Source organism: Sus scrofa, chromosome 5 (assembly GCF_054392235.1).
Source record: "Sus scrofa isolate SSC_HxYL_T2T_F1_AM1 chromosome 5, Sscrofa_HxYL_maternal_Yorkshire_Landrace_v2.0, whole genome shotgun sequence".
Classification (NCBI taxonomy): Eukaryota; Metazoa; Chordata; class Mammalia; order Artiodactyla; family Suidae; genus Sus; species Sus scrofa.
Window position 1 is genome coordinate 53,334,010 of NC_139387.1, and position 24,158 is coordinate 53,358,167.

At 40.3% G+C, this 24,158-nt stretch overlaps 1 protein-coding gene across 10 annotated transcripts in view; it reads right to left on the reverse strand.

Annotated features, from left to right (window-relative positions):
• Positions 1–24,158, reverse strand: part of STK38L (serine/threonine kinase 38 like) — an 84,256-nt gene that overhangs the window by 29,183 nt on the left and 30,915 nt on the right. For 4 of the 10 annotated variants that reach the window (XR_014803688.1, XM_021092163.2, XM_021092164.2 and 1 more), the window contains one exon: positions 1,478–1,625. Coding sequence is in view for 8 of the 10 variants with exons in the window: in XM_021092160.2 (XP_020947819.1) it covers positions 1,478–1,625 (148 nt within the window). In the remaining 2 variants the exon portion in view is untranslated. Of the gene's footprint in view, positions 1–1,477; positions 1,626–3,331; positions 3,480–6,863; positions 6,901–24,158 lie in introns of those variants that run through there. The other 6 variants (XM_084956494.1, XM_084956497.1, XM_003126421.6 and 3 more) reach the window with 4 other exon arrangements.

The window sequence follows — 24,158 nt, forward strand, 5'->3', positions numbered from 1 at the left end:
CTGCAACCTCATGGTTCCTAGTTGGATTCGTTTCCACTGCGCCATGGCAAGATCTCAATTGCTGATTTTTTATACAGTTTTTGTTGAGAATCATTCACATGTTTACAGTTAGATTTTCTGTTTGTGACTATGTTCCCTCCACCTAAGTTAAGTTAAATCTTCTGGAATTTCTGCAGATGGCATATGCTTCATTTAACTTGCCTCTCTCTGTTCCCTTCTCCTTCTTCTCTTCCTTTGGAACTCTGATCAAAGATATGTTTGCTCTCCTCACTGTCCTCCATGTTGCTTAGCTCTCTTTCTTATTTCCTAGTTGACTTCTGAGTAGTTACTTTGGTTTCATTTTCTAGTTCTAATTCTCTCTCCAGCCACATCTAATCAGTTAGACCTGCCCAAAATTATGTTCAAAACCAGATTCTTCCTCTACAGTCCTAGTTCGCTAATTGTGCCACTCTCGGTATGCCCAAGTGTGAGATTTCGGAGCCAGCATTAACTTATTTTTCTTGCACTCCATATTTGGGTAGTTGCTATGTTTTTTCTGTCTTTCTCACTCAGTTCCTCTCTATTATTGCTGTCATAATCCGAAAGCAAGCCTCCTTTCCACTGGCCTGGGCTACAGCACTAGCCTTTCCTGTTCCTAATTCCTCTTCCCACAATCAATTCTGTCCATCACAACTAAAGTAGTCTCCCAGAGAAACACCTGTGACCATTTAAATCTTCTTTTTGAAAGTTTTCAAGGCTCTTTACTGGCATGAGAAAAGCTCCACTAACAAAGCATCCAAAGCTCTCAGGAAATGGTAAAACCCAGCTGGAGCGAAATTAGACAGTGCCTGAAGGGCACTGAAGGTGGTTTCTTCCGCCTCTAATATCCTTCCTCCTGCTCTTTCACCTCTTTCTTCTCCCCTTTCTGCATACATAAACAGTACTCTCCCTTTGGAGCCCCGTTTAAATGTCACCACCATTTATGAAGCCTTCCCAGCTGCCTCTGTCAAAAACAATCTCTCCCATCCTTGCCCTTCCCAAAGGGCATACTTTTCACCCTTTCATGTAATATTTATGTGCATTGTCTCTCTTGCTGTAAGTTTCCTGAAGGCAAAATAACATTTGACTCATTTTTAAAATTCTCCCGTTCCCACTGATATACACACAACACTGTGAATCCTTTTGGGTTAAAGGCAGTTATTCATTAAGCTCCCTTCTAAAAGAAAGTATAAAGGTATGTCAGAATTTCATAGGTAGAAAAGTTTTCTTTAAAACACCAACTGACCTGTGATACAAGTATATGGGTGCACAGGACAAGATACTACTCTATGAAAGTAAAACAAGTAACAAGGTACACTCTCAGCACAGGAAACCTAAAGACAGCATACAGGTTTCCACAATATTTGTATTATTAATGGACAGGGTGTTTACTCCCCACCTGCAGCATAACAAGAAAATTATTAACTACACAGAAAATTTTGACCAGCCTTTTCTGTACCTGGTTTCTCTCTCTTCATGCTGTAAAATTAGGTTGCTGTAGAAATTCTCCAGTGTGAGCTTGGCCACAGTCACTCTTTCCCGGGTATGGTTGCTCATAGGAAAGGTGGTAGCAGTAGTCCCTGCCGTCATTGCCATAGTAACAGAAACTAGAACAGAGAGACACAAATTGTTCAGTAGAAAAAAACTTTCTGTCCCTTTAAACAAACTCTAGAAATGGTTAATTTCTACTATGCAAACTTGTCCTCTAACAGTTAAGACGTTTGAGTCTTTTGTATTATGGATTATATGCTAGCAAAGAAAGAGGCACTTCCCCCAAAACAACAAAAGTGAATTCTGTGCTGGCAAAACCAAGGGTAAAGAAGCAGCAGTGGCAATAGACACGTAATACTGACACTTATTTATCAAGGGTCATATTCAATAAGTATTCAAAATAAAGGGTCAATTTATTTTGTATTATTTTACTGATTACTAAATAAAATCCACAAGATTTTGCTAATACTTATGTTCCCAATAAACATAAGTTTAGAAAGAAGCCTCTGCCATGTAAATTCTATGAGTCAAGACGTGTTACCTCAAATATGTACATAAACATCAGTCAACAGCAGTTTTTATGGGGATATGTTTTAGGGAAAAACCACTTTTAGAAACAAGCCCCTTTGGATGGAGTCCATGGATGCCCTATTTCATTTTGAATCCTGTAATAGTGCTATGACGAGGTCTAGTATACTACTCCAGACTGGAAGGCCCATTGCATTTTCAGATGAAACTCAAATGCCTGGAGGAACCAGGTAGGAAACACAAATGTATGAAGCAAGCCAGGTGACAGCAGGGAAGTTTTGTAGCCTTAACTGGACACTGTGTGTCTACTTAAAGCCATTTAAGTGCCAATTTTTAAAAACCACTGGGCCAGTCCAACAAAGTAATGGTTTAAAGAAGATAATGTGGACAATTAGACAAGATGAGAAATGTAGAAAATGACTGCTTCATATGGAGAAACAGACTGATCTTTGGGGGCTCCTACTGGTAGGCACTGACCCAAAAGACTTGCCTACATAGTTCATGTCTGGACTAGAAAAAAACTAGAGTGGCTCCACATAATAAAGAGGTTTTTTGCTTATGCACGTGGAGACAGAGTATCCTAGAGAAGATCCAGGTTGCCAGGGTGGCCATCCAATGCTTCAGTCTTAGCTGAAAACTATTCCTCCAGATCTGCCACCTACTCCCCAGTACCCACTTCTTAATTACATTAAGACACAAACCCCCTGGATATGGACGTGAACTGGACTAGACTCCGGGATAATGGAATGAACCATGTCATTACCAAACAAGTCAAAAACAGGTGGAAAAGCAAACACTTTAACTATAGCAAATTCCCAGCTCTACCATTGCCTTATTGGGTTTATACCTCAATTTACTGCTTGAGCCTCGTTATGTCTAAAACTGCACCAATTACTTTAATATCATAAACTTATTCCTCTGCTGACTATTCTAAATCTTTCTATAATAAGAAAGCTGATCACATAACTTTTTTTTTTTTTTTGGTCCTCTAAGGGCTGTGAAAGTTCCCAGGCTAGGGGTCGAATCGGAGGTGCAGCCAGCGTCCTACACCACAGCCACAGCCACAGCAACAAGGGATCCGAGCTGAGTCTGCGGTCTACACCACAGCTCATGGCAACACCACATCCTCAACCCACTGACCCACTGAGCAAGGCCAGGGATCGAACCCAATGGATACTAGTCAGGTTCATTACTGCTAAGCTACAACAGGAACTCCCATACTACTTGTTTAAAATTGTTCATAGCGTGTACAACAAGTCAAATTAGCTTAGCAAGATAAACAAGGACAACTCACATCCATGGAGGGCTGGTATCCATCAGGACCTTTAAACATTGTTTATTCATTGATTTCCCCCTTTTTCCTCTTGAGGATTTAAGACAGTGACACTCCCAGGCATGACTGCAGTTCATCCTCACTGGAGCCCAGTAAAGAAAGGAAGTAAAACTTGGAGAAGTCACACAGCTGGTGAGCCGCAGAGTCCAGCCCCACCCCCGCACTATCTGCAACCTGCCTTTCTGGCCTTATCTGCTGCCCTTCCTCACCACTCACTCTTCTCCCAACATACTTGGCCCTTTTGTGCCTCCAAGCCCTCATGTGACCTATTCCAGAGCCAGTTTCATCCTACCCTCCCTCTGTCTGCAGGAATCCTGCTGATCCTTAACTGCCCAGTTTAGCTGAAGTCTTACAGCGGTGACTTCTCTAATGCTCCCTGCCAACAGAGATGTCTATCTGAAGAGATCAAATGGCATTCTTTCAGGTGTGTTCTCTACCATTTCTAACAACGTATCCCAGGTACCGGTGCTGATCATTTCATCTGCTGATCTCATCAGGCAAGAACTTTTCCTGCTCCATCTTTGAGTATGCATCAAAATAGCACTGCATTGGACACGTAGTAGGTATTAGTGAATGAATGAGTCCATCGATCAAAAGGGGTGGGGGTGGAAGGAGAGTTGAAAGAATTAGCAAAAAACTGCCTCTACAGGTTGGCAACTGTGGAAAAAGAAATTTACTGAAACTAGGAGTCAGATATGCAGAGATTTAAAGCAGGTCCTGCTGCTAACTGATCACATGGACTTATTCAAATCACCAGAACACTATGAACTCAAGTCACTTTTCCCCTAGAAAGGACCGACAGAGTTCACTCTGCCTAGTTCACAGGCTGGGTCTAAGGCCATCTAAGATAACATAGAGCAAAGCCACAATAGTTTATACAAATGAAAGACATTATTTTAGGCACCTAGTTTAATTTTTTACATGTTAAATGCTTTAATAATAATGAGAGCTACTTTTTAAACATTAATAAACATAAGTTCAAAAGTTATCCTGGTCAAGTGATTTTCAAGCTCTAAGCTAGTCTTCTGGAATGCTACCAAAAGCAAAGTTGCCACACCATCTTTGGAAATCTCAGAATCACTCAGTTCATGTTCTAAGTCCCAGGATCAGATGTAGAGGAGGAGTCAAAGGAAGGAAAGGAGGAAAAGGGATGGTATAGAGCAAACATCCCAAATCATGTTTGCTAATTGGGATTTGAGGGTTTATTTGGCAGGGAGCAGGGAGCTGAAGAAGGTAGACTGGAAGTTGAGGAAATCAAATAAATTTAGGAAATCCAGATTATACAAAGTTTCTCATTGCAAGACTTGCCAGCAACATTAATATGTTAATATGTATCCTAAATCCTCACAAGGGGGATAGGTATACAATATGTAGTAGTATTCTAGGGACCCTGCTTTAGGGATCTAAAATTTAAATCCATAGATAGATACCTTCAAATACCAGTTTGAAAAAAAAAAGTGTCACATTTTTTCAGTATTTGAAGTGGGGGGGGGGGGCAGGACTTAGAAATCCCAACAAAGAATAAATATTTAGGGATTTTAGAATACTTTCTGATTTGTACAGAATATCTGTAGCTGATATGGAATTTTCACATTGGTTTGCCAATCTGCAGGAGGGAAAAAGGTCAAGACCCAACCATACTGGTCCAAGGTCTATATTTTCCTTTCACAAAGTGAGTGGTGAAAAACCTAACAAAACTTTTTATAATGTCCCTTGAAAAAAGGACAAAGAAGTAACACATCTGCAATGCCTGTAGAAATCAGAAAGAAAAATGAATGATGAACTCAGGGTGTGGCCTTGGATGGCAGCTGACAGGCTGCCAAGGGGCCTCGCCGCAGAACAGGCTGCCCTGCTCTGTCTGCCAAGGAGCAAGGTCTGGCCTTGAGCTGCCAGTGTTCCACAGCAATTGAATTCTGGAAACTACTTTATCCTCACAAAGTTCACAAGAGACTGATGCGTAAGACATATGGGCAATTTACTGATTTAGATGATAAGAAAGTGAGGAACATGAAACAGATACTTGCATCTTTGGAAAAAGCACACTGTCCTTATAGGCAAGCTGCGTGTAAAAATTTAAGACTGCTTGGTGAGCAGGGCACCAAAACAAAGAGAACTGTTATTCAATGTAACTGTTTATTGGCATAAGGATAAGGTGAAATCTTAAAAAAAAAAAAAAAAAGAAGAAGATTGATCACTATCTTGCCCAGGACACCTCTGCCCACTTCAAAGTAGTTAGAGGAGATGGCCAGTATTAAGTCCTGCTGATGATATAAAATTGAGGGGCTATGAGTGGGCAGAAATATTACTGTGCAAGAATTTTTTTTGAAATTTCTTAGGGGGAAATTTTTGTGAAATAAGAAAAAAAAATGTTAGGGAATTGAAAACAATTCCAAACAACAGAAATTGTTTGCATTAACAATTACAGAAATAAATATGAAACTGTTTTAGATAAAAATTCATGACTTAGGTCTTTACCCCACATAAAGACATAATCAGATTATAACTCCAAAATCCAGAAATGGATATAAAGTAATGAAAAACAATTTCCAAAGGCCATATAATTTTACCATAATCACTATGTTCTTTCCATCCTAGTTATGAGACATACACGCAAGCATGGATGCCTTGTTTAAAAACCAAATCAGAGCAAAACCTATACCTATTCACCCTTGCAATGAAAGTATTAGGGGATCATTGACTGAAACCACCCACCTTGGCCAGGCCTGCTAAAAGCTGCTTCCATGAGTTGTCTCACAACAGGACACCCTGATAAGGAATGGGGTCCCCCTAAAGACTAACCTGGAGGATTTGGGAGGGGCCAGTAAGAGGGAGGAGACCACCGACCTTTCAGGATCCTTGGCACTGGAATCCATCTTGAATGAGAGCAGAACATGCCAAGGTGTCTACAGCCATACCACCCTAAATGAACTTGATCTCATCGGAATGTGCCACCGGGTCTACAGCCATGCCACCCTAAATGCACCTGATCTCTATCAGAACATGCCACCGAAAAGGACCATGGGCCAGACCAAGCATGGGCTGAGCAAGACAAGTGGCCACAGACAACCCGGGAACTAACCCCATTCCCATAAATCCTAAGGCTGGAAACCAGGTGACAGAGCAGTTCTCCTGGGTTCCCTTACCCTGCTGCTCTCTGCCCAGGCTCCCTTTCCCAATAAAGTCTTTTGCTTTGTCAGCACATGCGTTTCCTCGGACAATTCCTTTCCAAGTGTTAGACATGAGCCCTGGAAGGGGTCCCCCTTCCTGCAACAAAAGTACCACAGCACCTGGCAAAATTATGAGCACACAGCAGACATTCTGTAAATGATAGTAAGTAACTGAAATCAAATTGAATGGATTTTAAATTATATGTTTCACATCTAAGAATTTCCTTTTCATTAAAAAACAACAGAATCATTTAGTGTTATGTTAACCTTCAGAGAGACAAATTTTACCTGAGAGATACAACTGCAGGAAAAGCCAAAAAGCCTACCTTTAGTCTTGATTAAATAATATCTTCTAGAGTTTAGCTAAAAGACCAAGAAAAAAAGTATTACTCTCGTACCAGACACAAATAAGCTTTATAAAATTCAAATTAAACAAAACAGAAGTGACTAAATTATTACAAAGCAAGATCTGGATGACTGGCACTTATTATATTGCAAATTTATTCCTTTAATGGATTTCACACTGTTCTTTGTCTTTTATTAAAGCCCTTTCTTTAGCCAGAAAAAGAACAGGATATAATTTGCAAGTCTAGAATTCCTGGACTGATAAAAACAACACTAGGTGCCCTTGAATTTCCTGTTCACGTGTTTTCTCTAGACTCCCCTATTCATTAATGGAGACACTACCAATCGTTAAGTCCAACATTCTTTCCTTTATTGAGCCTGAGGAAAGGAGATAACAAAACTGGCACTCAGGCCATCTATAAATAGATGTGGTGTCTCCAAACATTTACCATCAAATTTCTAAAATAGGAAAACAGAGCTGCTCACCTGACTGGTAAAATAACACCATTTGACCAGTGATTTCACCTCAGTTTTCACATACTACATTTCAGAGGACAAAATATCCTTGATGCCTTCAGTATAAAACTTTTCCTAAATTCATCATTAGTTGCGAGCACAGTGTCTGGGACAACAACAGGTCCTCAGTTTAGACTTGTATCTGCTGGGTCCCTAATGACAACAGAGCAACCACAGCTTCTTTCCTCTCTGGGGTATGACCCAAAAAGCAAGAAATTCAGTCAAGTGAGAGTTCAAGTCCCAGCACTAACTTTTACTAGTTGCATTATTTCCAACCAACATTTAGTACAGATATACACAACTGGCCAGCACTGCACAAAGCACTGAGAACACACAGATTGAAAAAATACAGCTCCTGCCCTTTGGGAGTTTACAATCCTAATGGGACACAAAGAAAGGAAGAATCAGCTCTCCAAGGACAAGTGTAGTCAGAAGTTTAAGAGGGGAGGAAGCACCTGAACTGAATCTTGCTGGAGGTGTGTGTGTGGGGGGGCGGGCAGTTCACAAGTCAGAAGCACAGGGCAGAGGAGGAAGAGGTGTTAAGGGCATGAAATCAACCGACACACTTAAGTGTAGAGGATGGTTTGAGTATATTTGCTGATAGCCAAAGATGAAGGTGGAAAGTCAGCTAGGAATCATGATAAAATTCCTTTTCTGTCACGTTAAAAAACTATCCTGCGTATAAAAAAAAGAGAGTCACTCAAGGCGTTCAATAAAGTGAAGAACGAACAGCCAATAAGGAACATTTACTGAGCGCTTACCCAAGTAGCAAGAACTCTTCTAAAAATGTTACATGTTTTAATGCATTTAATCCTCCTAACCACCCCTAAAATCCTATTTGATTGGCACTTCAGATATATTACACCAGAAGAGGGTGGATGGCAAAAAGGCAGAGAGTAGATTAAGCTGGAAGATGTAAATCAGGTTAGGGGGACTCAATAATAAAGTCAGGGTTACAAACTAGTGGTCATATTTTGTGCAACTTGCACTGTGATTCAGAAATTGGAAGATTTCATGTAAAAATCCAGACTTCTGCTTCCTCTCAAAAAATCCAATCTGTAAAATATGAGCCCATATTCCTGTTGCAAGTGGACAGCAAGGATAGAGAAGCAGCCGCTCCCTTGCAACTCTCCATCCTGCCTGGGTCCGCCAACTTTCTTCCCTCAGGGTCAGTCTCCTTAACTCATTTTATTACCAGCCTGCTTCCGGCAAGCATCTGAGATTACAGTCCTCAGTTTAATAAAGAAAAATGAGGGCCCAGTTTAAGATAGTAGCAGAAGAACTTAAAAGTAAGGCTCAGACACTCAGCTAAAAGAATGAAATCCATCGTTACCTCTGGGTTTCAGATTTGGATGACCAGGTAAATGTTGATATCATTAACAAGAATAGGAAGTAAAAAAGAGCTAACTCCAGTGGGGAAAGAATTTAAGTTCAAGGTGACCTTGCTGGAGCAGACCCAGGATCACATTAGTAAAATGGATATAACCATGCCAGCCTTACAGAGCTGATGGGATGCTCTAGGCATGGCAGAGCCCCATGTTAAAGGCCCAAATTGCCAGGTCCGAATTGTGGCCCAGACTCTCTCCAGAGATGTGACTTCGGGCAAATTACTTGAACTTTCTATGGTTCAGTCTCCTGTTGACTAAAATGAAGATAGTGATGGCCAATTTGTGTGCATGCTTATTATATTAATGCAAGATTTTTAAGAATTATGAAAGTTAATATTTGTAAAGGACTTAGAATAGTGCCTGGTACAGAGAAATGTCATGTAAGTGGTTTGATAAATCAATACATAACTGAGAAAAAAAATTTTTTTTCTTTTTCAGGGCCGTACCCTTCCCAGGCTAGGGGTCTAATCAGAGCTGTAGCTGCCGGCCTACACCACAGCCACTGCACCTCGGGATCTGAGCCACGTCTGTGACCTACACCACAGCTCACAGCAACGCTGGATCCTTAACCCACTGAGCAAGGTCAGGGACCGAACCCGCAACCTCATGGTTCCTAGTCGGATTTGTTTCTGCTGCGCCACGATGGGAACTCCGTAACTGAGAAAATATTTTAAACACATCTCCTCCTTCAAATTAAATGCACAGAAATGATTTTCTTCCCTTCCTTACCCAATCCTCCTCCTCATTCCTCCTGTTAAACTGCTATTCTGATTAAGTTAGTTTGCAAATTTAGCCTCTAGAGGATATTCTCTATCTCTTCTAGTCTTAAAAACCTTCTTGGTTTAAAATTTTAGAATGCTTTTAATGGAGACAGAATAGAAATGCATCAAAAAGTACTTATCAGTTTTCTAAATAGAAAAACCTGAAGTCTTAAAAACAAAACAAAAACAAAAAAACAAACAAAAAAACTTGTGGGAGAAGTCTTATTAGAAGTTGGAAGTGATTTGGGGATATAACTAGGATAGGAGAAAGTATTCCAGAGAAAAACTAGTCAGTCCTCTCACTCTCATGAAATACTGTGTTTACAGTTAAGAGCTTTTGCTTTTGTGTTTAGATAATGTGACTCTATTTAGTGTTGCGCTCTGTTCACTTGAATTCGTCCAGGCAGTTTTCCTTGCTTTATGTGTGTCATAAGCCTGGTGGTGATGCCATAGTGGTGCTCAAGTCAACATTATCATTCTTATCTTCAAAATTCTTCTACGAGGCACTTTTCCTGCTGACCAAAATACAATTCAAAGGTTGAGCTTTCCGAAGCTTATTTGGGCAGAGTAATACCATTAATAGCCAACTACTACCTAAGTATGTTGATCCAAATAGTTACTAAAAATCCCTCTGCATTGTGTTTTTAGCTTGAAATGAGATGGGAAAGTGCTTATGAAGCAAATGTAAACAATTAAACTAAATTAAACAGCTAAACTAAATTAAATTTGCCAAAGCAGTAGTAATTTTATCTAAAAACTGGCCTGTTTATAGATCTTAAAGTTTATAGATCTTAAAATATTCAGAAAGAAGCCATCTATTCTTAAATATATTTACATAATTACATTTTTCTATTATAAAAAACACAATGCTCTGTCTAGTAATGTATTAGAGTTTGCCTACAAATGATGCTCAGCTGAATCTACCAAGTTAAAGTTAACTAGAAAAAACTATCTTAGCTGAAATATTGAACAACTTCAGATACCGATAAATTAAGCATTAAGCACTGGAATGGGAAAAAAACCAGGCTTTTAGATAGCAGAAGCATCCCTAAAATAATTTTAAATCAAGTTCTATTAATTAGTACACACAAGAACATACCTTCATTAGACTAAAAGAGAGAAAAAAAAAAATCACAATTTGCAAGGCAGGAAGTGTGGTGCAGGGGGAGGGAGGACCACAGTGAGGACTTCAAACCTATTTGTAACGGAGAATTATTCGAGGTAAAACAAAACAAAAATGACATGGGAGAAAAAACAAGAATTAATAGATTATAAATATAGAGATATATATTTATTAATATTTTATTTATATATCTAGAAATTATAGAATTTATAGACATGAGTTCAACAGCCTAGAGAAGTTCTTGGAGAGCAGGAGAGTGTGAGAAATTACAGTGGTCTGGAGAATTCTGGGCTACCAGATCTAAGCTGTGGCTCTGAACTAGAAAGAGGAGGAGTAAGATGAACAAAGAAGCATCTAATGTGCCCAAAGGAAGTATCATCAGCCCTTTGCCTTGTCAGACAGCCATGTTCCCATCTATTTGCAATACCCAACAACATGAGCTTTCTATATGTTTTGCTTCTGTTAAAAAAAAAATATGGTCAGTGAAAATAAAATAAATTATTTTCTAAATAAAGTTTAAATTATTAAATTTCAATTTAAAGTTTAAAAAGCATGCCTTAAAGGGTTAATTTTATTTATCTATTTGTTTGGTTTTTGTCTTTTTAGGGTTGCACCCGGGGCACATGAAAAGTTCCCAGGCTAGGGTTGAATCAGAGCTATAGCTGCTGGCCTGTGCCACAGCCACAGGAATGCAGGATCTGAGCCCCATTTGTGACCTATGCCGTAGCTTGCAGCAGCACCAGATCCTTAACCCACTGAGCAAGACCAGGGATCAAACCCACTTCTTCATGGATACTAGTCAGGTTCTTAACCCACTGAGCCACAACAGAATTCCCATTAAAAGGTTAATTTTAAAGATATATATTTAGAACTTGAAAAATAATTCTGTTCACAAAAGTAGCAAGGAGGAGGAAATAAAGAACAACATTCAAAAAACAGCTAAAAATAACCTTGATCCAAAAAAAAGTGTTGGTCTTTTTAAGAAGAAATCTCATCACAGACTGTGGAAGGAACAGAATTATTCGATTAATGTGCTGGAACAACTGGTTATCTATTCAGAAAAAAAGCAAGTCAGATGTTCATTTCAGTCCAAAGAGCAAATAAATTTCAAATGGTTCAAAAGGTGAATATAAAAACTAAAGAAAAGGAGTTCCCGTCATGGCTCAGGGGAAACAAATCTGACTAGTATCCATGAGGACACAGGTTCGATCTCTGGTCTTGCTCAGTGGGTTAAGGATCCAGCATTGCTATGACTGTGGTGTAGGTTGCAGACGAGGCTCAGATCCAGCATTGCTATGGCTGTGGCATAGGCTGGCAGCTGCAACTCCAATTCGACTCCTAGCCTGGGAACCTCCATATGCCATAGGCGCAGCCCTGAAAAACAAAAAAGAAAAAGAAAAAAGGAACCAACTCTTAGTTTTATTAATCTTTTCTACTGTTTTTCTATTCTCTATTTTATTCATTTCTGCTCTGATCTTTATTATTTCCTTCTTCTGCTAACTTTGGGCCTAGTTTGTTGTTTTTCTAGTTCCTTAAGGTGTAAAGTTAGGTCATCTATTCAAGAGCTTTTTTTCTCAATGAATGCTTTACAATTATCACTATAATCTTCCCTCTTAGAAGTTTTTGCTGCATCCCATAAGTTTTGGTATACTATGTTTTCATTTTCAATTGTTCTGCATTTCAAAATTTCTCTTTTGATTTTTTTCTTTGACCGTTGGTTGTTTAGGGCTGTATTATTTAATTTCATATATTTATAAATTTTCCAGCTTTCCTCCTGTTACTGATTTCTAGTTTCATACTATCGTGGTCAGAAAAGATTTTTTTTCTTTTTAGGGCCACACCTGTGGTACATTAAGTGCCCAGGCTAGGGGTCTAATAGGAGCTACAGCTGCCAGCCTACACCACAGCCACAGCAACATCAGATTTGAGCCACGTCTGCTAGCTACACAACTCACAGCAAAAGCTGGATCCTTAACCCACTGAGCAAGGCCAGGGATTGAACCTACAATCTCATGGTTCCTAGTCAGATTCGTTTCCGCTGTGTCATGACAGGAACTCCAGTTATGGTTATTTTTAATACATTTGTTTTTTAACTTTTAAACTAGACTTGTTAATTACATGTCACAACTACAATTTTAAAGAATCTGACTTTGACTATATTTACCATTACCAGTAGATTTTACACGTTCATATGCTTTTATGATGTCAATTAGCATCCTTTAAATTCTACCTGAAAAACACCCCTTAGCATTTCTTTCTTTTTCTTTTTCTTTTTTTTTTTTTTTTTTTTTTTTTGGTCTTTTTGCCATTTCTTGGGCTGCTCCCATGGCATATGGAGGTTCCCAGGCTAGGGGTCCAATCGGAGCCATGTCTGCAACCTACACCACAGCTCACAGCAACGCCGGGTCCCTAACCCACTGAGCAAGGCCAGGGATCGAACCCACAACCTCATGGTTCCTAGTCGGATTCATTAATCACTGAGCCATGATGGGAACTCCCCTTAGCATTTCTTTTAAGTTATATTTAGGCATGATGAAATCCCTCCGCTTTTGTTGTTCAGGAAATCTTTTTCTCTCCATTTATGAAAAACAGCTTTACCAGGTATAGTGTTCTTAGCTGACAGCTTTTGTTTCTTTCAACTTTTTTTTTTGGCCACACCCATGGCATATGGCTGTTCCCAGACCATGTATGAAACCTGTGTCACAGCAGCAGCCTGAGCCACGGCAGTGACAAGGCCAGATCCTTACCCGCTGCACTAGGGAACTCAACATTTTGAATATCATCATCCCACTCTCTCCTAAAGTGCAAAGTTTTTATTAAGAAATCCACTTAACAGTCCCTTTATAACAAGTCACTTTTCTCTTGCTGCTTTCAAAGTTCTCTGTTTTTCTTTTGCTTTTCATAATGTAATTATAATGTGTTCCAGCAGAGCCCTTTACAGGTTCAAACAATTCCAGGTCCATTGGGTTCAAACAATTCAAGGTCCACTGGACCTCCTGAATCCAAATGTCTATTTGCTCCGGCAAGTTCGAGGAGTTTTTAGCCATTATTGCTTTAGATAAACTCTCTGATCCTTTCTCTTTCTCTTCTCCTTCTGGCATTCTGAATATCTGTATCTCTTTTAATGGTGGTCCCTAGTCTGCAGATTTACTTCACTTTCTCTTTGTACAACCTGAGACCCCATCTCTGACAATAATTTTCACTCATTGTATTCTTCAGCCCTAAGATTTGTCTGGTTTGTATGTTTGTTTGCTCAGAGGTTTTCTTTCTTTGATGGATTTTTCATTTTGTTCATGAATTGTTTTCCTAATTTCACCTAGTTGTCTGTGTGTTCTTAAGAGTTTAATGAATGTCTTTAAGGGGCTATTATAAATTCTTTGTCAGACAATTCATAGATCTCCACTGCTTTAGGGTCAGTTATTGGAGGTTTCTTTGTTTCTTTGGGTGGTTGTTATGTTCATCTGATCCTTTGTGTTCCTTGATTCCTTGTATTGGTGTCTGTAAATTAAGGTAAATGGTCTCCTCCTCAAGTCTTTAAAGTTACACTTCAGCTGGGAAAGACATTCATCAGTTGGCTCAGCTTGAAATACTGGACAGGTCAGCTATAGTCTCTGTGACCAGACAGGCCTTCCTACATGGGTCTCTAGTTAGGTGAGGTCACGTCCATATTCTGACATATGTGGGAATGAAGCTGGCTGGGCTCTGTGGTTGGGTGAGACTTCTGACTGCTCCACATTCAAGCAGGGGTGCCGGGAGGGCCCCTCAACTAGGTGGGGCTGCTGGCTGTACCCATGATCTGGTGAGGCCACTAGCTATGTTCTGCAATCACCTCTGGTGCAATGAGGTAGCAGGCTGTGTTCCCTGGCAGCATGGTGCTGTGGCTGGACTCCATAAATAGGAAGGGCTATAGTCTGGGCTCTGCAATTGCTCCTGGATGGGTGGGGTCTCAGGTTATGCCTGCTGACCAGATGGTGCTTCTGGATGGACTCCATATTGAGGTGGGGTCCCCACACCGGGATTTGCAATTAGGCGGGCCATTGGCTAAGCTTTACTGTTGGACAAGGTCACTGACTGGGTTCATTGGTTGGTAGGGGCTGTATCTCATAGCTGGATTGGCCAGAGACTGTGCTTTTCAGAAGGCCAGGGCCAGTATCCAGGCTTCCTCAACAGCTGGGGGCTGTAGGATATGGTCTGTGATGGGACAGGGTCACTGGCTGGGCTTTCTGCCTGGGCAAGGCCACAGGCTATGTTCCACAAGTGAGCAGGGCTCTGGGCTGGGCTCTGCTGCAGAACAGAGAAGGAGGGTGGCTCCACAGCTGGCCAGTGCCAAAGACTGGGCTCCAAGGCTGCCCAGGGTTACTGTACAGGCTACGTAACAAGGCTGCTGGCTTGGCTGTAGGATGAGCTCCATGGCTGTACAGGTTCTCTGACCAGTCTTCTGGTCAGAAAGGACTGGAAGCTATATTCAGTGGTTAGGTAGGACTGTGAATGTGATCCCCTGTCTGGGTAGGACCACAGAATGGGCTCCATGGCCAGTATGCTCATTGGCTGGAGACCCAAATCAGGCAGAGCCACTGGCTGGGATCTCTGCGCAGGTACCACTGTAACTAGGAATGTGGTCTGCCAAGGTCTGAGGGCTGGTTGCTGTGAACCTCAGCCCCCCTTCTCTGTCTCTAGTGTCCACCAGTGGTTTGAGTCCTGCAAATTTCCCCAGTGATCCCTGTGAGGTAAGATGCAAACGGGCTTCCCAGGAAGCATCCCACAACACCGAGTGGGGCTGGATATCCAACTTGGGCTCTTTGCCCACTGGGAAACCCACAGACTCAGGGCATCCTTCTTGGTGTTGGCCCTTGGCTGGCTGGGGGAGCAGCAATGTCTTCAGAAGGGAGCTGCTCCTTCTTCCCCTCTAATGTGGTCTTTCTTCATCTCTGTAGTCCCAGGGGGGTGTGTCAGCATCACCCGTGGGTTCTTGGATTTTCACATTGGGGTTTGGTCTATAGGTAATCACTAGTTGGTACTCTTGTGAGGAGGAAGGAAGTTATGAATAACCTGTGTCACTATCTTGATGATACCATTCACTGGGCTTATGTTAACTTGTAAGGATATTATCCTTTCTGGTAGGGAACATAGCACTTTGTATGAAGAATTTTAAAGGTTTTTTTTAATCTTTTGACATAAAAAATTCCACCTTCGGGAATCTATGCTAAGAAAATAATCAAAATCACTGCAAAGATCTTTAGAGTTTTTTTCTTACTCAAAGCCCATTACTTAAAATAATAAATAAATGTTTAAAACTAGGTGAAGTGGCTGATGGAATATGATAGCATGAAATAGCATAGAAATAATACTGAAGAAAATTTATCCTCCAAAATTTAAGAAAATAAGAAATAATAAGTAAACAGGATACAAAGTTCTATTTTCAGGTAATATATAGATATTCCATGTGGCTCGGCAGTTACAAACCCGACTAGTATCCATGAGGATATGGGTTCGATCCCTGGTCTTGCTCAGTGGGTTGAGGATCCGGTGTTGCCGTGAGCTGTGGGTGTAGGTCAGAGACATGGCTCAGATCTGGCATTGCTGTGGCTGTGGCTATGGTCAGCAGCTGCAGCTCTGATTCAACCCCTAGCCTGGTAACTTCTACAAGCTGTGGGTGCAGCCCTAAAAAAAAAAAAAACAAAAACAAAAACAAAAAACAAAAAAAAAAAGAACTCAACTATACAGAGGAAAAGGGGAGATAAATTATGGTGAAATACAGTGTGAAAGCATTGATGATTTAAATTTTACCCTTTATCAGTTTTTTGAATCTCCTAAGTTTTCAATAATGGGAAAACAATCATTTTTATAATAAGAAAAAAGGTAGTTAAGAGTGTTTGAGGGTGCAGGTAGGAATAGTAAAAGGGAACCAACTTGTACTCATCAGCCCACAGAGGTGGTCTCCTAAGAAACGCTGTACTTGAATTTTCTCCCTATGAACCAAATTCTCAGTTTTAGTTTAGAGTGGGATTATGAAGACAAGCAAAAAGAGTCTGAAGTCACGGAATAAAACTGAAGGCAAACCAGAAGACTAATGGGAATTCTGTTCCAAGTTATTCAGTCATATCTCACACTTCTTTTTAGGGAAACTTTTTTTTTTTTTTTTTTTAGTGGCTCATACTGTGCATGTTTACAAGGGCTCAAACTGTCACTCTTTCCTCAAACAGCTTTTCTACTGGGGACTCAAAAGGCCCACATCGAAATCAAAAAGCAAGGCAGCACAAATCTCACCTAAACTGACTTCCGGTCTCATAAAAGATAAGGGAGCTACCCCTCCAAAATCACCAGAAGAGAGGAAATGAATGCTCTGGCTTTAAGAAGACCCCCACTTGCCTTTACTCTTTCTTTGCCTGTTTTAAGGGAGATAATACTGCCTGATGCAAAACACCAATACAACCCAAACTGCCTATTTAGTGGTAAAAGGTGAAGGTTTGGTGTGACAGGAAATAACCAATGAAAGGGCAAGGCAGGAAAACGATGAGTGGCGAGAGGTGGTGTGACAAGCTGGTGAAGGAAAGGGGAGGAGCAAGCTTTGGGAAGCAGCCTGAACACATAAATCCCTCAGCAGCCCAATTACAAAAAGTGTGGTCATCCCTACACTCTTGCCTTTCACTTTCCTAAAAGTAAGCTTCTAAGAGGAGAGAGAGAGGAAGAGAGGGGGGAGCCAATACTCACACACAAAATGAAACTTGAAAACAGACTTGAGATTAAGTGAGGATGTAAAATACCAGTTTCCCAAAATGACTTTAAAAATATAAACTCGTTTCAAATTTCCCATTCATTCAAAATACTGAAAGCTTCTACATCACTGAATAGCTTCAGGAGAGACCTAATGTAGATTTCTCCATTCTATCAATTTCTTCTATAGCTCTTAATTTTAATTTTATAATTATTGTGTTGATTTTTGTTGTTTCTTTTTAAATGAAAACTGCTCACTGAAAGAGAGCAGACCAATTTAACAACCTAAAAGCCAGAAGTGGCAAGCCTTTTTGAGAGCAAAGATCGGATTAGACTCAGATTAAAACATGGTATCGCCAAGCTTACAATTTCAAGATGTAGGTAGCTATGAGTGATGTTAGTTATTCTGAGTGATTTAAACTCTCCCAAGAGATTTTTTTGACCATTACCAGCGACCAGGGAAAACTGCTCCCAGCTAAAAGCAGACACACCATGTGACTCATCAGACTCAGATACTGTGTTTAAGGCAGAGATTACTTGACTTCTGCAACTGTGAGAAAATCCAGAATGTATCAACCTCATTAAGACACCAGAGAACAAAAAACTTTAAGGCAGGAGAAAACTTTTTTTAGTGCTAGTGACCTTTATAATTAATACCTGAACAGCTTAGAATATAAGTATCAAATAGGGCCATACTACTTTGTTGACCTGTGATCTTTAGAACACAGTTATGGTTTACTCGGAAAACAAATATAGGAGGGGGGAAAATGCCTCAAATGGAATAAAAAGTAAATAGTATGGGCTTTTTGTCATCAAGGATATCCTGTAATTCAAGTAAGTATACTGGCAAACCCTTCCATGAATCAGCTTATGAGTTCCATTCTGTTTGAACTGAACCCAGCATTTTTCAAGACTCCACTCACTAAAGGTCTCTGGTCACAAACTTAGTTCACCACCAGGCAAGACTGTTAGAACCCCCAAATTTGAAAACAGAAACTCTGTTATCTAGTCTATCACCCTCAATTTACAGATGTGAAGCCCACAGTCACTTGGCTACTTGATGGAAACTCCTGGTCTAGAACCGGTCACTCACCCTTCAGGTGGCGCTCCCAAGCCAGCTGGAGAGTCCACAGTGCAGCGGCAGCTCTGCCAGGCTGAACGGCCCCCGCAGAGATGCTGCCCATCAGAACACTGACAGCAGGTCAGTCCTGGACTACACTGGTGCCTACCTGCTCTGTCACTGACGTCTGTATCCAACACTAAATCACTGCTTCCTCTATTTGGTTTACGGATCTGTGGATCAAATAACTCGTTTCTGCCAGCTCTTCAGATGACTGAAGAATGACACTTGTACCCCAAACTTTCTGGAAACCACAGTACTGTGATCAAAGGCTTCTTGAAGGCTATCAGGACTGTGATTCCAGAAGTTAGTCACCAATGAGTAATGCAGATTTAGCTCGGGACCATACCTCTAATTATTTCCTTATGAAATTATGCCCCAAAGTGAGGTTCTCAAAGCCATATATTCTGCACTTCCTTGACCAAGACATCTGAGTATGAGGGCAGACCTAAGTGTACAAATATTCAGGTCCCTGGAATTTGCCATAGGTGTTCTACAGCAGATGAAATAAGGTTTCTAAAATATAAAAATGCACTATTTTTCCCCAAACTGGAAATGTCTTTTTTCTTTTTATGAAAGTAAAATATATTCCACGTAAAAATGTGAATATCTAGAAGCATATAAAATTGCAAAGTGACACTGACCTCACCATCCTACTTCCCATAATATCTGGTTTTAACTGTTGGTGACAGACTGGAGTTAGACTGCCTGGATTAAATTCTGGCTCTGCCATTTACAAACTATAAGACCTCCCAGGATATCAAGGTCCTTATCTACAAAACAGAGACAATGACAGCAGTGAGAATTATTAACTAGGGTTAATTAAGTACACAAAGTATAGGTATTGTTCCAAACACACTCAAAACCTATGAACCCATTTTAATAAAATAGTTGATTAATTATGTGTTAAAGCACTTAGAACAGTGCCTGTGATTTAGCTGAGTGCTCATTAGATGTTAACTGTTATGTCCTTCCAAAATGTTAATGCCCATATAAAAACACATACACACAGTTTTAACATAAACGGGTTTACATAAACTCTTCTGTATCTTATTTTTCCCTTAGTACCTTGCAGACATCCTTTGATGTTAATATAAACAGATCCAACTTAATCATTCTTAAGCAACACATAGTAATAATATTTTCTAATATGCAATGGATCATTTTGTGTTAGACACTGTGCTTTGTGTATCACCTCACTTAATCCTCATAAGATCCCTAAAATGTGTGTGCTGTTATTATTGCTATCAGAGAGGAGGGAGGTGAGACTTAGCTGGAGTAAGTAACTTGCCCAAGATTGTACAGTTAAACACAGTGGAACCAAGATTTGAACTAAGGTTCCCTTAGTTGCATGGCACACTCTGTTTTCCAACCGATGTCCACTAACAGATGTTTAAATGTTTTCCATTTAGGGGGAGGGTATTTTAGTAATGCTGCAGTAAACATATCAGATCACAGAGTGTGCACTCTTTCTCCTACCTCCTTATTATATTCTACCAGACATCCAAATGTGAGTCAAAAAAATTCACATTTTAAAATTCTGATACACCTGCAAGATTGCTGTCCAGAGATACAGAATTAATTGATCATCCACAGTTATCTGAGAGAGCCAATACTGGTCACTGTCCATCTTTTTAATCTTTGCCAGTCCAATAGGATAAAAAGAACACCTGTTTTGCTTAGGCATTTATTTGATTGTAATGAGTTAAAACATATTTTCATATATTTTAAATAATTATTTCTTCTTTTCTAAGTTGCTTGATTTAAGTTCTCTGCTAAGCTTAACTTATATCATGGTGCCAATATTTAAATAATTTCAATTTATACAAGTTAAGGAAAAAAAAAATCAGAGTATGCTTTAGTCCATACAGGAACTCTAGTTATTACATTAGAAAACAGGGCACTTTCCTATGAAGCAATAGGATCAAATCAAAACAAGTACAACAAAACTCAAATGTTGAGAATGTACATAGAAGTATAGTTTTCCAAACTAAGTAAAAATTTCTGTTATTTACATGTGACATTTAGGACCCTACTGTTTGGACCTTATTTATGTGGACTAGCATACAGAACTTTTTAGGAGTTCCCATCATGGCTCAGTGGTTAACGAATCCGACTAGGAACCATGAGGTTGCAGGTTCGATCCCTGGCCTTGCTCAGTGGGTTAACGATCCGGCGTTGCCTTGAGCTATGGTGTAAGTCGCAGAAGCAGCTCGGATCCCGCGTTGCTGCGGCTCTGGCATAGGCTGGCAGCTACAGCTCCGATTAGACCCCTAGCCTGGAAACCTCCATGTGCCTCGGGAGCGGCCCAAGAAACAGCAAAAAAAAAGAACTTTTTAAAAGTAACGCCAATCCAGTCTTTAGCAGAAAATTTCCCAGCTTAGATAATGATTCTCTGGAAAGCAATAATCAAGGTCCCTGTCGTCATCACCATCACCACTGTCATCATCACAGCCACCATGATGTGCCAGACTGGACTGTGTGCCTCATCTCACTTAATCGTTGTCACAACTACCCTTGCGAGGCAGGTATTATTTCTGCATTTTACAAATGAAAAACTGAGGCTCTTAGCTAGAAAAGTAGCAGAGCTGGGATTTCAACTCTGTCTGACTCCAGAACCACTGTTCTGTTGTTCCAAAATCATGCCAACCCCTTTATGACCAGACTTAATCAGGTAAACAAAACTAAAGCCAAAGTTAATCTGCAACTTCTGAAAGGCAGCCCAAGAGAATTCCTGGTCTTTCTTGCATGATCACCTCACTTATTCTTGATAAATATAAAACTGCTATATAATTCCTAGTTTTATTTATTTATTTTTATTTTTTATTTGTCTTTTCTAGGGCTGTACCCACGGCATATGGAGGTTCCCAGGCTAGGGGTCTAATCAGAGCTGTAGCCGCTGTCCTACACCAAAGCCACAGCAACGCAGGATCCGAGCCGTGTCTGCAACCTACACCACGGCTGTGACAACACTGGATCCTTAACCCACTGAGCAAGGCCAGAGATCAAACCTGCAACCTCATGGTTCCTAGTCAGATTCGTTAACCACTGAGCCACGATGGGAACTCCTAATTCATAGTTCTAAAGAAACATAAAAGGATCAACTTGCCCATCCTTCTGCCAGAAACAAGGCTGTGTTAACCTTCCTCCCACTCAACCCGACCTCTGGCCCAAACAGCTCCATAAGCTGTTTAAAGAGTTTTATAATCTTGTTGGGAACCTCTGCTGTCCTCATTTACTTGTCTAAATAGGGGAGAAGTATCCAAATGCTTTGCTGTATGAGCGAGAGGATTAAGCAACATTGAGGGGCAGACAGAATCCTGGCAAAGACACCATCCATCACTAGGGCTGGTGCAGGTTTAAGCTGCATCCAAAGAGTACGCAGGAGCCCTGAAATAACCTCAGGGGGACAGAAAGGTCTCTTAGTGGTTGACAAAGGAGTCCTTCTTATCTGCTTGGCAGCCTTACCGAGAGTTCTTGCATCTAACCTAAATCTCTCCCAGTGAAATTCAAACCCATTACTTTTTTCTCATATTCTCCGTAAAAATGAAGAACTTCCCTGCAGCTATTAACTTGCTCAAATTCTCACAGCAAAAGGGAAAAGGCCACTGCAATCAGTACTGATTTTCTTCACTGTGTAGTCAAAAAATCTTCAGTTTTCAGTCTTTTTTTGCTAACAGAAGAACTGCTTGAATCTCTTAAGAAAACTGTGAAACTGGTTTGAAAATAAAGTTGCTTTATTTACTAATCTTCGTGACCAGTACCTATCGGGGAATTTAAGAAACAAAAACCCTTCACAGTGTTTTTTAAAGGTCTTTACTAATAAAAATAAAACCAAAGGTAAGTTTTATCCAACACTTCTGTGTTAGCTACGGTGCTAAACCTTTAACACACATGACATTCTTTCATCTTCACAACGATTCCATGAAGTAGATGTTTCCCATGTTCATAAATGAGGAAATGGAGGCTTGGTTATGTCACCATCCCAAGAACATACAACTAGTATTTGGAACCAGGTCTGCCTCATATCCAGAGCCTAAGCTGATAACCCATTCTGTACATCTCTCATCTGAACTTCATTGTATTTATTTTTTGTCTTTTTGTCTTTTTCTAGGGCTGCACCCACGGCATATGGAGGTTCCCAGGCTAGGGGTCTAATCAGAGCTGTAGCCGCTGGCCTACACCACAGCCACAGCAATGCGGGATCCAAGCTGAGTCTTCGACCTACACCACAGCTCAAGGCAACGCTGGATCCTTAACCCACTGAGCAAGGCCAGGGATCGAACCTGCAACCTCATAGTTCCTAGTCTGATTCGCTAACCACTAAGCCACGACAAGAACTCCTGACCTTTATTTTTAAATGGGTAAGATTCCATTTACAGAGCATTCTGTTCCTGAAAGCACCAAGTTCTCTATAATACATTTTATTTTCCTCATCTCTTTCCAAAATAAAATTTATGCAAATATAACAAACCCAAAGGACTTCCCATTGTGGCTCAGCGGAAATGGAATCCAACTAGTATCCATGAGGATGCAGGTTCGATCCCTGGCTCCGCTCAGTGGATTAAGGATCTGGCATTGTGGTGAGCTATGGTGTAGTCTACAGACTTGGCCTGGATCTGGTGTGGCTGTGGCTGTGGTATAGGCTGGTAGTTGTAGCTCCAATTTGACCCCTAACCTGGGAGCTTCCATATGCCATAGGTGCACCCCTAAAAAGCAAAAAAAAAAAAAAAAAAAAAAAAAGTTTTCACAAAACTAAAGAGTCTGTTATAACCAAAACAGGAAAAGAATCTCAAAAAGTATTTATGTGTGTGTGTGTGTACATATATATAACTGAATCACTTTGCTGAATTCCAGAAACACAGTAAATCAGCTATTTTTCAATTTTAAAAAGCTAAGATTTTAAGAATGCAGCATAACATACTTAAGCATGCAGCAAACATCTTTAAAAACTAAGAAAAAAATATGTGCGCCAAGACTTAGGAGCCTGAATTTGAGTAACTATGGAACTTTTACATTGGATAATCATCTGGTAATAGTCCATTCTGAAACACTTTTCTGTTCCATCAATTTACTTATTTATTTTTGTATCTCAAGCAAACTATTTTCAGAGCTGTAAAATATATTTTGACATTCTGTTGTACAAGTCTTTCCCCTTTTTCCTTTGCCCCCCCCCCAAATTTTTACACACTCATTCATTTGAATTTTATTTTATTTTTGTTTTTTTAGGGCTGCACCCACAGCATACACAGGTTTCTAGACAAGGGGTCAAACCAGAGCTGCGGCTACCAGCTTATGCCACAGCAATGCCAGATCCAAGCTGTGCTTTCAACCTACACCACAGCTCACGGCAATGCCAGATCCTTAACCCAATGAGCTAGGCCAGGGATGAAATTTGCATCCTCAGAGATCCCAGTCTGGTTCATCACCGCTGAACCACAATGGGAACTCCTCATCTAAATTTTAGATTCTTTTTGTAAAGTTCAACTTGAAATACTGTTGGGATTTTGACTGGATATCAATTTTTTGAAAACAGGAGAAAAAAACATGATTTAAACAAATCCAGCCTCAGTTCCAGGATTAAAGTTACCAATTTGATTTTGATTCCCTTTGCCAAGGTATTTTTCCCATCAGGGAAACAAACCTCCAAACTG